General features: G+C 39.3%; 1 protein-coding gene across 3 annotated transcripts in view; it reads left to right on the forward strand.

Moving 5' to 3' along the window:
* Gprc6a (G protein-coupled receptor class C group 6 member A) overlaps positions 1–16,059 on the forward strand; it is a 39,794-nt gene that overhangs the window by 19,649 nt on the left and 4,086 nt on the right. For all 3 annotated transcript variants that reach the window (XM_008835794.1, XM_008835795.1, XM_008835796.1), the window contains one exon: positions 5,780–5,903. In XM_008835794.1, coding sequence (XP_008834016.1) covers positions 5,780–5,903 — 124 coding nt within the window. The remainder of the gene's footprint in view (positions 1–5,779; positions 5,904–16,059) is intronic.

Raw genomic sequence — 16,059 nt, forward strand, 5'->3', positions numbered from 1 at the left:
CTTTCACTCTAAGATAGTGTCAGTCCTTGAAAGTGAGATGGGTTTCTTGCAGACAGCAAAAAGATGGGTTTTGTTTATTAACCCATTCACCTGGTCTGTGTCTTTTGACTGGGGAGTTAAATCTGTTAATATTTAAAGTTATTAATAAAAGATGTGTATTAAATCCTGTCATTTTTGTTTCTGTTTACATTCTTGATATAGCTGTACTTTTCCATAGTTATTCCTTCATTGGATTTCTTTCTGCAACCTCTTGGGTATAGTCATTCCTTTCTTCAGCTCTTTGTATTTCTTCCAGAACTCTCTGAAGGGCTGGTTTTGTGGACATGAATTCCTTCATCCTGTTTATGTCATGGAAGATTTTTCCTTCCCCTTTGACTATGATAGACATTTTGGCTGGGTATAGTAATCTGGATTGGCATCTGTGGTCATTTAAAACTGGGAAGACTTTGGTCCAGGCTCTTCTGGCTTTCATAGTTTGCACTGAAAGTCCACTGTAATCCTAATGGGTTTTCCTTTATATGTGACTTGTTTCTCTTTTGCAGCTTTCAGTATTGTCTCTTTGTTCTGTACGTTTGGTGTTTTACTATAATGTGCTGTGGAGAGTTTCTTTTCTGGACCTGTCTGTTTGGTGTTCTGTATGCTTCTTGTATTTGTATGGGCATGTCTTTCTTTAATTTTGGGAAATTTTCTTCCACAATTCTGTTGAAGATCTGGTCCATGCCATTATCTTGGGATACTTCTCCTTACTGTATGCCTATGATTTGTAAGTTTGGTCTTTTATGGTGTCACATAATTCCTGCATATTCCATTCCTGTGCTTTCTTAAATTTTTCATACTCTGCTTGAGTGGTCTAGTTTGTCCACTTTGTCTTCCAGTCTTGATACTGTGTTTTCCATTTCATTCTTCCTGTTGGTGAGGCTGCTTCTGTCATTTGTAGTTGGCTTACTGAGTATTTCACTTCCTTCCTTTCAGCCTGAGTATTCTTCAATATTTCTAGCTCTTTTTTGAATTCATTCAGAAGTTTATCCCTATCTTCCTTCAGCTCTATGACTAATTTGTTTGTGTGTTCTTTAAATTCACTGCATTCTTTCATTATATTCATCTTTGTTCTTTTGAGTTCCATGTCCTGTGTTATCTCAAGGGGGTTCTTATTGTACTCCTCTACAGTACTATTGGTACTTGGTGGGGCCACATTATTTTGGTTTTTCATGTTATTATTCTTTCTGTGTGGCTTTGACATGCGGATTTTTTTTATAGTTTCTGATTCTTGTGTGAGACTAAAGTATCAAGTTTAGGTCTGCTTCTTTTTGTAAACTTTATGTGCATTTTTTGGTTTACTTTTGGGGCATGAAAAGCTGGTTTGTCTTAGCTTCCAGTTCTCTCTTTTGATTTTATATTGGAGTGGCCAGATTGCTTTTGTCTTCATTAGTTTCCACAGAGGCCCAAGTCAGATGATGATCAGATGTGCTCAGCCTTTCTCCTAAATCAAGTTTAGGTCTGCTTCTTTTTGTAAACTTTATGTGCATTTTTTGGTTTACTTTTGGGGCATGAAAAGCTGGTTTGTCTTAGCTTCCAGTTCTCTCTTTTGATTTTATATTGGAGTGGCCAGATTGCTTTTGTCTTCATTAGTTTCCACAGAGGCCCAAGTCAGATGATGATCAGATGTGCTCAGCCTTTCTCCTAAGGTCTGGATCCCTCCAAGAAAGATTTTGGCTTCAGGAATTTTGGGGTTGCACTGGCCTGGGAGCAGGGCCCAGGAAAGATGCTGGTCTCAGGCAGCTGGTGGCCATGACACTCAGGGATGCAAAGGGAGATGGGGGCAGGAAGAGGCCCCAAGGGCTCCTGGAGACTGCACTGTGTTACTGGGTTGGTCTGGATGCAAAGGATCAGGAAGCCAAAAGGTTAGCCCTGGCATCCAGGAAAGAGGCTGGAGGGTTGTGCAGCCTAGGGAAGCAGAAGGAGGTGAGGGCGGGACCAGGCCCAGAGGGCTCCTTGGGACCAAGAGAGGGAACTGGGTTGGTCTGGATGCAAAGGATCAGGAAGCAGTGGTGGTTCTCTGGTGTCTGGGGCACCAAGACAAGAAATGGGACAGGACCCAGGCTAGTAGGAGGGGCGTGGTGAATGAGGCTGGGGCAGTCAAGGCATGGAGGGCACAATAGACTTACCCAGAGAGAGGCCGAAGAGTCCGTGCAGGCCCAGGGAAGTGGAGAGAAGTGTAATTTTATTTATTTTTTAAATGTGTAAAAGTGTTTTGCCAGCATGTATGTAAATGCACTGATATATGCAATGCCCACCGGAATAGGGCATCATATCCCCTGGAATTGGAGTAATGGATGGTTGTTAGCCACCATGTGCCTGCTTGGGACCAAACCTGAGTCCTCTGCAAGAGTTGCTGTGCTCTTAACCAATGAGCCATCTCTTCACCTCTCATGTTCACACTTTAAATTCATGAACATCCAGTGAACCTTCAATGTTGCTAGGCAATTGGACTGTTTCCCTGCAGCATTAAGTCTCTTTCCTTGCTAGTTAGCCAATTATTCTCTGACTTCAATCCATCAACTTTAGGGCATCCTGTTTTTCTGTTCTACTGAAGTAATCAGAAAACAGCTGCAGTGCTTCCCTGCAGCATATCTGTGTCCACACTGCTGTCTTCCGTTGGTCACTATAGATGGACTGTCTGTGCTCCTGCCCAAGGGTAGTCCTCCACTTGGCCTGTGGCCTGAACCCCTTCACTTATTTAAGGACTTGCTCTGGCAACTTTACATGTCTCTTTCATTCTCAAAGATTCTCTCTTGCATTGTACACATGATGATCCAAATACATGGGGTTTTCTCCCATACTCAGTAAAGGAAGCAGCTCGGGGCTAGAGAGATGGCTTAGAGGGTAAGAGCATTGGCTGCTCTTGCAGAGGACCTGGGTTCAGTTGCCAGCTCTCTGTAACTCCAGTTCCAGGGGAAATCCAATGTGTTCTTATGACCTCTGCAGGCATTGCACCACACAGGTGCAGTTACACACATGAGGTAATACACTCATACACATAAAATAAAAATAACTAAGATTTTTTTGGTCTTTTTTTTTTTTTTTTTTTTTTTTTGGCCGTTTTGAGACAGGGTCACCTTGTAGCCCCAATTGACCTGGAACTCGTTATGTAGACCAGGCTGGCCTCAAACTCACAGAAATCTGCTTGCCTCTGCCTCCCTAGTACTGAGATTAAAGGTGTGCACCACATGCCCAGCAATAACTACAATTTTTAAAAAGAAGCAGCCCCATAGACTGTTCGTGTCTTCTATCTGCTGCCCTAGTTTCTCTTTCTTTTTACAGAAAAACCCCTTGAAAACATTAAATACATTGACTGATCCCAATTCCTCTCCTCCTATTCTTGCTTAAGATGTCTATAATCTATCAAAATGGTTTGTCTAGTTCACTCATACTAAATTCCAATGTCATGCCAATTAATTCTCTCTCTCTCTCTCTCTCTCTCTCTCTCTCTCTCACTTCCAACAGCTGCACTCTCCTGATTTTTTTCCTGTCACTTGAGCCGCTGTTTCTCTGTCTCCTTTGTTGGTTCCTTACCTTTCCCAAACCTCTAAACACTGGGATTCCTATGCTCAGATCTGTTCTTTTTTTGTCTATTTGGTGATTTTATTAGATTCTTTCCTTTAAATAATGTCATTCTATGGAAGGCTGCTGGCTCCTCAATTTTTATCTTCTAACTTCCAACTCAAGAAAGTGCCTGACTGTCTAATTGGTATCACCACCTGGATATCTAATAGTCATCTTTGCTTAATGTCTCCAAAATAGAGCTCCTACTACACTCTTCCAAACCCACTCATATTCGAGAAAATGCTACCTATCCTGCCCCTAGTGCTTCCAGGACCACAGCAACTCATCTCCCATCACCTTCCCCTTAATCTGGACTTCTCTTGCAATCCTACAGGGTGTACCTGCTGCTCCCTCTGCCTATGATAGCTTTAGCTAATGCTCATGTGCCTAGCTTTCTCACCGCTTTTCTGTCTTTTTCCAAAATATTTCCTTTTAAAGGAGGTCTTTCCTGGACATTCCATTTGTGAGGCATATGTGAGCCAGGCATTGTGGAGAATGCCTGTAATCCCAGCACTGGGGAAGTTGAGGCAGGAGGATTATGAGCTTGGGTTGCATACTGAGATCCTGCCTCAAAAACCAAAAATGACTACATCTAAGCTGTGGGCGTAGTTCAGTGGTAGAGCACATGCTTAGCACTGGGTTGGATCCTAAGCTGAGAGAGAGAGAGAGAGAGAGAGAGAGAGAGAGAGAGAGAGAGAAGGAAGGAAGGAGAAGGAAGGAAGGAAGGAGGGAAGGAAGGAAGGAAGGAAGGAAGGAAGGAAGGAAGGGGAAGGAAGGAAGGAAGGAAGGAAGGCCGCAGTGTCAACCTGCTAATATTTCTCCTTACTGCTTTATCTCACTTTTTTCTTCAACTTGTCTCTGTCTCTTATTTTGTCCATTTTGCTTATTTTTGTTATCTTCTTTATGTTGACCTTGTCAACTAGAACTGAAGACATATTAGAGGAAAAACCTCTGTTTCGTTTCATTCCCTGCCATGACTCAAATTAGAACCATGCTTCACACTCTGGTAGTTGCTTGGCAAATACGCAATGGATGAAAGAAAGTACAATAATGCTACAAACAATTATCTTTAATCAAATTTCTCCTGTCAGATACTTTAGCAAAGTACAGTACTGTTTCCATGGACACCAGAAATGCTGCTGTCCTTTGGGCACGCAAATTTTCACCATCTTCTTTGTCATCATAACCATCATCTTTACAGCAACACAATGAGCCCCACCCTATGCTGAATGCTGTAGCCACACAAGACTTCTTAAACCATGCTCTGTCTCACTTTCTCACTGAATAAATTCTCTATTATTTTTGCAAGAAATACTCTTTTTAATGATTACCCAAACTCATCTTCATATTCTACAGAGAAAAATCTATGTGAGAAAATGCAGGTATTGGAGTGAGGTTTTAGTGACTAAGTAGAAGGACTGACCACCAGCAGGAAGTCTTACTTTCTGGTGGAGAGGTTCATAGACATTGATGTTATTATAAAAACCAACAACGTCTTAGGTCATTTGATCAGATTTTAAGATCTCCTTGTCAATATGCAGATTAGTTGGGGTATTATTCCTCACAGCCCCAAACATCAAATAACCTTAAAGCTTTTTAGATTCCAAAGTTATCCATATTAGACTCCAGGATGCATTTGCTATCATGTGGTATGGGTGAAAAGAAAGTACTGTTTGTGGGGAGGATGTCATTCAACACAGAGTTGGCATTTCCAGCCCCTCTTTTCCTTTTTCAGTTCCACTACTATATGTTTCTCCCTCTGCTAGGAACTCTCTGAAAGAGCTAATTTCCATAATATTCTTAAAGGGCTATAAATGTGTTCCCTCTAAAGCAGCTCCCCCATTGGAAGTATTGTATATATCTTAAGCTTGCTCAGATTCCCAAGATGGCCAAAAAAATTTAACGCTATGAAAAAAAAAACCCACAACATTTCGTTTAGAAATTTTTTTTTAATAGTCTCATTATGTAGTCCCAGGTGGCCTGGAAGCACTATGTACAGTCACTACATAGACCGCACTGGCCTTGAACTCAGACATCTACCTTCTTCTGCCTCCTGAGTGCTGGGATTAAAGGCATGTGCCACCATACCTGCCCCCCAAATATTTCTTTAAATGAAGAATAACTAAGATAATTTCTTGTTTTAATCTAATTGGGATTTTTTTTTCTTCTAATGTAGCAAATATTATCTAAATGCTCTGAGGAATGCAGTCCTGGCCAAATGAAGAAAACCACAGGAAGTCAACATATCTGCTGCTATGAATGTGTGAGTTGTCCTGAAAATCACTACAGCAATCAGACAGGTAACTCTGATCACCACTGCAGTAACCATAACTGCAGTCACCACTATAGTAACCAGGCAGGTAACTGGATCACCACTATAACAACTACAGGTAACTATGATCACCACTACAACAACTACAGGTAACTGTGATCACTACCACAGTAACCATAACTATAGTCACCACTATAGTGACCAGACAGGTAACTGTGATCACTACAGCAACCAGACAGGTAACTGCAGAGACTCCGGTCTGCTGGTGGACAGAAAAATGAAGGCAAAGGACCCAACTCTCAGGTGGAGAAAGGCAAGTTTGATTCTAAGAGTGGCTCTTTATACCTAATGAGCAGGGTCAGCCAAGGATACAGGTGCAAAACATAGATCAAGCAAAGTTCAAAGTAAAAGGCTGTTGTTCTTTTCTATTACTAACCAAACCCTTTCCCAGAGCTCCAGTCCATGAGAAAGGAAAACACAAGCTTGTCCCAAGGCAGTGTTCTGCCCTTGACTCTGGGAGGTGGTCTTCTGCCAATGTCCAAACATTCTCTTGTTTTCAAGAGACAGCTGGACTCTACCTTATCCTGATTCACTTTCTGCGGAACTGAGTTCCATCATCTCCCCCTTTTTGTTTAGCAAGGTTTTGTAACATAAGACCAACTATAGCAGCATGATGTGATGCTAAAAAATCACTTGGTTTCCAGAGGACCTCCTCCAGACTATAAGCAATACAAGAAACATAACAATTATTAATAAAAACAGAATAGAATACATTGTGCTAGAAATTTTAAGTTGATTAAATGGATTTAGCTTCCCTAAACCATCTGTAATTCCTTCCAGGAGATTTTGACCAGAAATATCTTTTAGTTGACTAGAAAAAGTATGAATAATATCTGCCTGCAATTTCAATATCTCCTAGGTCATACTACCATAATTTAACAAATATTTTTAACCTGGTCCCAAGGAAATGTCATTGAATTCCAGTGTACAAATGTAATGCAAAATTTAGATACATTCCAATCACATCTCAATGATAGCTGTCTTTGTAAACTAACAATCTTATCTCCTAACATAACTACAGCATATTCCAAACCTGTAATTTCAGCATTGAGAACACTATCAATATGTCTTTGAGAATTTCATAATTTTCAGAGTCCGAGTTCCATGTTGCACAATTTGTGTCATCTGAATACTCTGATGTAGGGCAATTCCAGCTGTTGCAGCAGTAGCAGTAGTAGTGATAATCCCCAGGATAACTACAAGAATAAGGACAGTCATTCTTTTGGTTCTGAGTTTTACATTTCAGGAATATGATTCTTCCCAAGGTCAATCAAGCTGCACAGACATCCAAACTCCCACATGAGCACAGAGTAGGTATAAAATCTGTACAGTAGTTATTGCAAACATAGCTAAAAATAAAATTCCAGAATTACAATTTTGTCCCAGAGGTTGAACCAAGCGATCACCTTCCTTGGCTAATTTCTTCAATTGACCCCATGTAGGAAAGGCACAAGAATTAGTAGAGGGCAATGGTCTGGCCACCTTCCATGTGATCGGGCCCAAAGTAAGACCGGCCATTCATTCAGTGGCCACATCAAGATCAAAGCATGGGTGTTTGTTCGTCTCGAAACTTTATGAGATGATCTGGAATCCAAAATTGATCAGGGCCTGTGGAAATATAAGCATAACCTTTCCCCATCTTATTACATGAGCTCTATGCCAATTGTTTGTAGCAATATCCTTATACCGTATAGTCTGTAGAGAGTCTGTTTCTTTTATACAGGGCCAATGCATTTCTGCAGCTGTAAAACCTTGAGCATTGTGATTTTAAAAATTTAGGGTAAATAAAGCATTTAATAATCAGAGCCAAGGAGTGTTATCATTTCCCCCTTTTTGTTTAATTAACATTTCTTTCAGTGTTCTATTAGAACGTTCAATAATGGCTTGTCCTTGTGGATTGTATGGGATTCCAGTGACATACTTGATATGCCACTGAGAAAGTTTTGAAATTTTTGAGATAGATAAATTGGAGCATTATCAATTTTTAATTGTTTAGGAACTCCCATGATATTTATGGCCTCCTTTAAATGTAAGATTACAAAGGAAGCTTTTTCATTTGGTAACACAGTTACCCACTGAAAAGTGGAGTAAGTATCAATAGTATGATGAACATATTGCAATTTTCCAAACATTTTGACATGCATAACATCCACTTGCCACATATCATTAACTTGTGACCCTCAGTGGTTCAGACCATTAGGCAAAGGATGGTTGTTAATCGGCTGACAAATGTCACATTGCTTTACAATAGTTTTAGCTAATATTTGTGGAATGTTGAATTAGTGAACCAACCTTCTACATTTACCATCTATGTCTTGATGAAAATTAATTATATAAGCAAGATTATTAGAGAGATATAGTTGATGTTTCAACATTTCATCGATTTTCCGATTAGTATCTGCCATAGATCCAGGAAGATTAGTATGGGATCTAATATGAGTAATAAATGGTGGAAATTGCCTTTGAAGTAACAAAGATTGCAACTGAAGAAATAGATTGTATGACTCAGTATTATCAGGATACAAATAAACAATGGATGTGTGTTGAACAGTAAATGCCCCATATTGAAACTCTGTAACAATTTTTAAAGCTTGTGAGTAATCTGTTAATGCCATGATAACTGCAGCTAATTTGGCCATTCTTACTGATGAATAAGGTGTCTTTTGTAATCTATGTATATATTTACCATCAGTATAACCTGCTAGACTGATTTTATTACATCTGTAAATAAAGTTAAGCTATGTGAAATAGGTTCTGAAACAATAATTTTATCTGAAATAATGTCTGTTAATTTAAGAAATTATATTCTTTTGTTTTGTGGATGTTGATTGGAGAGCTTTCCGATAAAACTACTCAAATCAATTTGCCATTCTTCATTTACTTTTAACAAATCTTGCTATTTATCAGTTAATGGAACCATAATATCTGTAGGATTTATTCCTACTAAGGCTCTATGACGCAAGCACCCTTTTAAAATAATTTGTGCTATTTTATCATCATATATAGTCAATATTTTTGTCATTTATTAGATAAAAATATCCATTCTATGAAAATATCTGCTTCTTGGAAAAATAAACCTGAGGGAGAATGAGTGGTGGGAAATATAATGAGAGTAATAATACAATGAGGATCTAATCGATCCAGTTTTGTCTGTTGAATATGTTCCTCTAACCATTTTAATTATTTCATAGCGTCTACTGTTAAACTTCAAGGACTGTTCAAATCAGAGTCACCTTGTAGAGTTAGAAATAAATTTTGAGGAGCATAGGTTGGAATGCCTAACATAGGTCACAGCCAATTGATATCTCCTAGCAACTTTTGAAAATCATTAAGAGTTTTTAGTCGATCTCTATGAATGCTAATTTTTTGTGGTTTTATGTATGTTTTATACATAGTAGTTCCCAAATAGGTAAATGATTTGTAACACTGAGTTTGTAAAAACTGAGCTTTTTCAGGAGCTCTTTCTAATCCATAGGAATGGAGATATTGTATGGCATCTTTAAATAAAACTTCAAATACATCTCCATCAGGATGTGCAAATAAAATATCATCCATATAATGAATAATCTTAGCTTCTGGAAAGACTTCTCTAACCTTTGTAATGGTTGAGCTACATAATTTTGACACATTGTAGGACTGTTAAGCATTCCCTGAGACAGTACCTTCCATTGGTATCTTTTGGTGAGTTCTTGATTATTTAGAGCCAGAACAGTAAAGGTAAATCTATTTATCTCCTATTTGAAGAGGAATGGTACCTCTTTAAATCAATAATAATCATTTTTTTATTCCCTAGGAATAACACTCGGTTGAGGCAAGCTAGGTTGTAGGGAACCCATAGGTTAAATTACTTCATTAATCTTTCTCAAATCTGTAAGCATTCTCCATTTCCCAGATTTTTTCTTTATCACAAAAATTGGAGAATTCCATGGGCTGTTAGATGGCTCAATATGACCAGCATCTAACTATTCTTTTACTAATGTGTGTAAGATGGTATTCTTCTCCTTAGTAAGTGGCCACCGTTCAGTCCATATGGGCTTATCAGTTTTCCACAATAATGGAAGAGCAAATCTTACCTCAGTGGCCGCTATGGTAAATTTGGATATCCCAAACCTTGGCAATTATGGAAAATAGTGGATGACAGTTTAGATTCCCTTCTTCCTCGTAAGTTTTACCCAAACCATTATTGCATATTCATCATAATATTTTTGCTGCAGGAGAATAGCAGAAATCTGTATAGAAGTTTCCCATTGAGACAATAAATCTCTTCCCCATAAATTAAGACTAATATCAGCAATGTATGGCTTAATAGTTCCTTTGCTATTATCTGGCCCAATGCACTATAATGACGTGGCACTCTGGTAAATATCACTTAAAGTACCTATCCCTGTGGAAGCGGCTTTAACTTTCTCACAAGACCAATGTGAAGGCCACTCATCACGTGATATAATAGATACATAGGCTCCTGTATCTAGTAACCCAGAAAAAGTTTTATCTTCTATTTTTACAGAAATAATAGGTGTAGTATCTTCTAAATAGGTTTTCCAAAAAGCTTTTTCTCAAGTACTACCAAACCTTCCAGTACATTGAACTGGGGCAGATTTTCCTTTTATATATGGTAAAATTAATAATTGAGCAATCCGTTCCCCAGCCTCAAATTGAATAGGACAAGAAGCAGTCACCATAATTTTAATTTCTCCAATAGAGTCCTGATCAATCATTCCTGTATGCACAAAAAATCCTCTAGATGTTAGGATGCTTCTTCCTAATAATAAACCCACCATGTCCTTGGGATAGGGCCTATTATTTCTGTACTAATGGTATAGACTTATGTTCCGGGGGTTAATGTCATATTTTGTATAGCTGGTATATCTAATGCTGCGCTCCCCCTGGTGGCATGGAGAAGATTGGCTTTGGGATGCTTTGTGATAGAGCCCATTATTCACTAGATATGCCTGTGTCAATCCCGCATTGTTCTGTGTGAGGCCCCAGGGTCGGGTCCGTCATACATTTCCCTGAATCAAATTTCCATCCTTATCTAGTACTGAGCAACATTCACTAGCCCAGTGTTTACCTTTTTAACAATTAGGGCATAATCCAGGAACTTTATTAATGTTATAATTATAATTAGTACTCATATTACCATTTCCCTTCTTACTCATATTCCATTTCCCTGGTTTTCCATATGGCCCAGTTTCCCACAATTATAACATCTAGTTAAATTCTGTCTTACTTCTCCTTTCAGGGCAGCAGCTAACAAATTTGCCTTATAACTTTCAGACCCTATGTCCATACATGCTTTAATATATTCAGTTAAGGTAACTCCCTGTGTTCTAAGAGGTCTTAGAGCCTTTAACAGTCTGAGTTAGCATTTTCAAAAGCCAAAGTCTGTAATAAAAGATCTTGCACCTCAAATTGTGAGACAGCTTTAGCAATGGCAGCTCGTAAACGAGACAAAAAATCTGTTTATGGCTCCTTAGCTGGCTGCATAATTTTAGTAAATGATGCTGAAGAGCATCCAGGGCTTGCAACTTTATTCGGTGCCCTAAGACAACAAAGCCTTACTTGTGAAATGGCAGTGTCATCATATTGAAGTTGCTTCTCACCTCCAAGCCATGCTCCAGACCCCATTAACTGTTCAGCTGTTACAGCAACATTGTTTTCTTCATTTTTCAAACCATAGTTACAGCTTCATCTTGCCACCAAGTTCTAAATTGCAAGTAAGTTTCTGTCTCCAAAATTGCTTTAGCTAAAGTTTCCCAATCAATATTAATCTAAACTCTGTAGCAAGACCTTGTGAAAGTCCTCTAACATAAGTAGAATACATCCCATAAGTAACCACTGCTTGTTTCATTTCTTTGATAGTCTTAAGAGATACAGGACTATGAGAAAATTGGAATGTCCCTTCTGGAAATTCTTCATTTGGAGGAACTTGATTAACAGTTACAGGAAATTTGAAAATGTTATCTATAGAACATTGTTTACAGGCTTTTTGAAATTCTGCATGTGTAAGTCTAGATTTATATTTAGCCAGATCTCTCCTTTTACACTCTCATATTTGGGATTGGATGGAGGAGAGTATTCTCCAGTTTCTTCCACTTTTTGTATTGCGAATTGCTTTATTTCCTTTAAAGGTCCTTATATTGAGATTTAGAGATGTTTTATCTCACCCTCAGAAGATGAGGTCTCTATCTCATTAGACTTTTCAATTGTCTCCACTTGAGGATCAGCCTCAAGCTCCTTATATAAAATTTTAGGATCTCCTTCTACTTCTGGAGATGATTCTTCAATAACATCTTAAGGCACTTGAGGTATGGTCTGGGTTGGAGGTAAATCATCGGCGGAGAGATACCCCTGACCACTTTGTCCTTCCTTAATATCCCTCCTTTGTTTTTTTAAAAAGTTCACTATCCGAGAGTCCATTATCTGAACAGCTCTCTGAGTCTGTTCAAAGAGGATGTACAACATTAGAAATTAAAGTACAAAGAAACCACTGGAATGGGAATTATCTCCCCTTGCTGATGGGCTATCTTTAAGGACTTCATAACCTGAGTCCATACTCTGTAGTTTAAAACAGTCAGCCCTTCAGGGTGGAACTAATAGCAATGGTTTTGGGGGGGTGGGTTGTTTGTTTTTATCTGTTTAAAAAACTGTTTAAAAGTTTCATCTTTTGCTTTTACTCCCACTCCTTTCAAGAGGGCTTTTAACAAATGGATGTATTGCCCATCCGCTGACTGAGAATTCCCCATTTTACCTTGCCAACTATTGCCGAAGGATTTGCTTACCTTGAGTACTATTTCCCTTTTGGTTCCTCTGCCTTAACCTGAAACACATTCACCTTGAAGCACATTCACTGCATTCCTTGAGTGGGGTTGGGAAAGTCAGGAAACACAAGCAAAGACACAACCTGGATTTGAGATTAATAAAGATGAGGAACTTTAAAAAGTTGAATAGCCTCTTTGAAGCTTTTTTTTTGTTTTTGTTTTGTTTTTTTGAGACTTTCATGCATGAGGATTGTCTTTGCATTATTTCCATCCTTCCCAGTCCCCTCCAACTCTTCCCATGTCTCCCCATTCCTTCTCAATTTCTTGTACTCTTCTTTGGTTATTGTTACATATGCATACATACATGTATAAACGCACACATTATATATCTACGTACATATGTATATATATATATATAATGCACGGAATCAATTTAGTGATGTTCATGTGTACCTATGTTTAGAGCTTCCCACTTGGAATTAGACAACCTCTCAGGGAGTCTCTGGAGGAAACTGTCCCTCCATCAGCATCCATTGACTGCCTATAGCTCTTCATCTTGAGGTGGAACTCATAAAATTTCTCCCATCCGCTTGGCATGTAAGCTGGTTTTGTCATTATGCAGACCTAGTAAGATTACCATACTGTGGAGATTTCACTGGCGTAGCTTGCCTATAATATCTAAAATGCATTACCTCGCAGCAGGTGCCGTGTCCTTCTGGCTCTTATATTCTTTCTGCTCCCTCTTCCACTATGTTCCCTGAGCCTTTGGTGCACAGGTTGCTTTGTAGATGTGTCACTTAGGTCTGGGTACCTCCCAGTCATTTATTCTCTGTATTTTATCAGATATGAAACTTTGTACTATTCTCCACCTGTTGCAAAAAGAAACTTCTTTGATGAATAGTGAGAGGTATACTTCTCTATAAATATAAGGATTCATATTTAGAATACAGTAAGAAATTACATTGGTCTAAGGAAGTGACAGAAGTAAGTTCTTTTCTAGGGTCTAAGGAAGTGACAGAAGTAAGTTCTTTTCTAGGGTCTATGATCTCTCCAGCCAATTATATACCATACCATGCATGTGTTTACTGTACCATGCATGAATTCCCTCCCAATAAGTGGACCTTAGGTCCAATTAGGTAGCTGGTGCTACCTAATGCCCAATATAAAAGTGCCAGTACTGCACCAATAGAGATAATTTGCTGTGGTTCATAGACTTTACAGCTGGGTAGAACCATTGATTGGTTTCCTCCCTTTGCAACTTGCGTAGTATCTTCTGATGCTATGAGAGATTGTCTTTAGGGAGGAAGCTTCCAGGTCAGTTCCACTCAGTTTCTCGAAGTCCTGTGTCTGAAGCATACTGTGTCTTCAACAATAGGGTCTTACCTTCAAGTCCTGGAAGGCAATCAAGGACTGTGGCAATAGCCCATATTATTTTGAGAGTCTCTTAGACTCTCTTGACCAACAACTCAAAAAGGGGGTTTCCCTTGCCTAACACTGTGGTTTTTGTTATGTAGCCTTCAGCTATACATATGCACTACTGTTTATGTGTATATTTTTCAGTAAGTGTATTAAATACCACATTTCCCTTGACTTGTCACACCACCTGTATTAGTCACTTTTCTGTTGCTATGATAGAAACACTGACCCAAGCAATTTATAGAAGGAAGAATTTATTTGAGCTTACGGTTCCAGGGGAATTACAGTCCGTCTTGGTGGGGAGGCATGGTGACAGAGGTGGCTGGAGAAGATGAGCAGAAGCTAAGCTCTACATCTTCCAGCAGGCACAGGAAACAAGAGAGCAACTGGAGTTCTGGCAAGGCTTAAGAACTCTCTAAGCCCACCCCCAGTGACGTGCTTCCTCCAGGATAGCCATACCTTCTAAGACCTCCCAAAACAGCACCACCACCTGGGGACAGAATGTCTAAATACTTGGATCCTATGGGGGACATTATCATTCAAACCATCACATTCCACCCCCTGTTCCCCATAGGCTCATGACCATATAAAATGCAAAATGCATTTAGTCCAACTTTAAATAGTCACCATAGTCTTTACCAGTCTCAATACTATTTAAAAGTCCACAGTCCAGTCTTTTCTGAGACTTAATTGTAAGCCTCTATAAAATCAAAAGACAAATTACATACCCCCCAACTTACAGTGGAACTGAATACACATTACCATTCCAAAAAGGAGGAATGGAGGCATAGGAAGGAAACACCGGACCAAAACAAGACTGAAAACCAGCAGGGCAAACACCAAATCTAGTAGCTCCATGTCCAACTTCTGGGACTTTACTTCCAAAGGGCTTAGATAGCTTAGCCTCTCTAGCTTTGCAGCGTGCAACACACATCTCTCTCCTGTGCTGGTGCCACTCCCTGTGTGCAGGTCTTGGCAGATGCCTCACAGCTCTGGCATCATGAACTTCTTGGGGTCTCCATTGCCAACCAGGCTTCACCTTCACAGCTTCACACAATGGCCTATCAGGGTCTTCTCTAGGCAGGGGAATCCCTGCTTCACACTGCCTGGCCTCCGCTCTGAAACCTCAGAGGAAGAATTGATGACCCCTTCACTCTTCCATCTTTCATGCCTCTAAAGCCAGCACTGGGTGAACGACACTGCCAAGTTTGACTGCAAGTTTGGGATGGACTCCAGCCTGCTTTATCCATTTTAGAAGCTTTTCTCTTTCATGGCCCCTGCAGCATTTTCCTTTCACAAGTTGGAGACTTAACTGGGTGTGGTATTGCTCTGGAGGCACTCTCTCCATTGTTTAAGTGCAAATCTCTAGATGGCTCCTTAATCACTTTAATATCCTTATCAAAGGGATCCTCTCCAGTACATGCCAGAGTTCCAACATTTATCTTCTAAGTGCTCTTTTTCAATCCAAACTATACATTCTGTGTTTCTTTCTGCCCCATTTTCTCTTTTTCGCTGTAGATCTATATAATGTTCACCATTAAGAACCACACCACTATTTCCGTTAGGCTCTCTTGAAATTTCTTCTGCCAGAGAAATTAGTCCATTGCTTTTCAACTGAGCCTCAGGAAAGCTTTGTGGCCCTCCCATTAAAATTGGGAACTAGACAAGGATGTCCACTATCTCCACCCCTTCTCAACATGGTGCTTGTAACTCTTGCTAGAGCAATAAGACAAGAGAAGGAAATTAAAGGAGTAATAATTAGAAAAAAGAGATCAAATTATCCCTTTTTGAAGATGATATGATATTATATCTAAGAAAGGCGAAGAATTCCACACAAAAACTCCTAGAAATTATTAACACATTCAGTAAAGTGGCAGTTTACAAAATTAACCTACAAAAGTCTATAGCCTTTCTATATACCAATGACAAGCAGTCAGAGAAAAAGCA

Source organism: Nannospalax galili, unplaced genomic scaffold (genome assembly GCF_000622305.1).
Source record: "Nannospalax galili isolate Female #2095 unplaced genomic scaffold, S.galili_v1.0 scaffold417, whole genome shotgun sequence".
Classification (NCBI taxonomy): Eukaryota; Metazoa; Chordata; class Mammalia; order Rodentia; family Spalacidae; genus Nannospalax; species Nannospalax galili.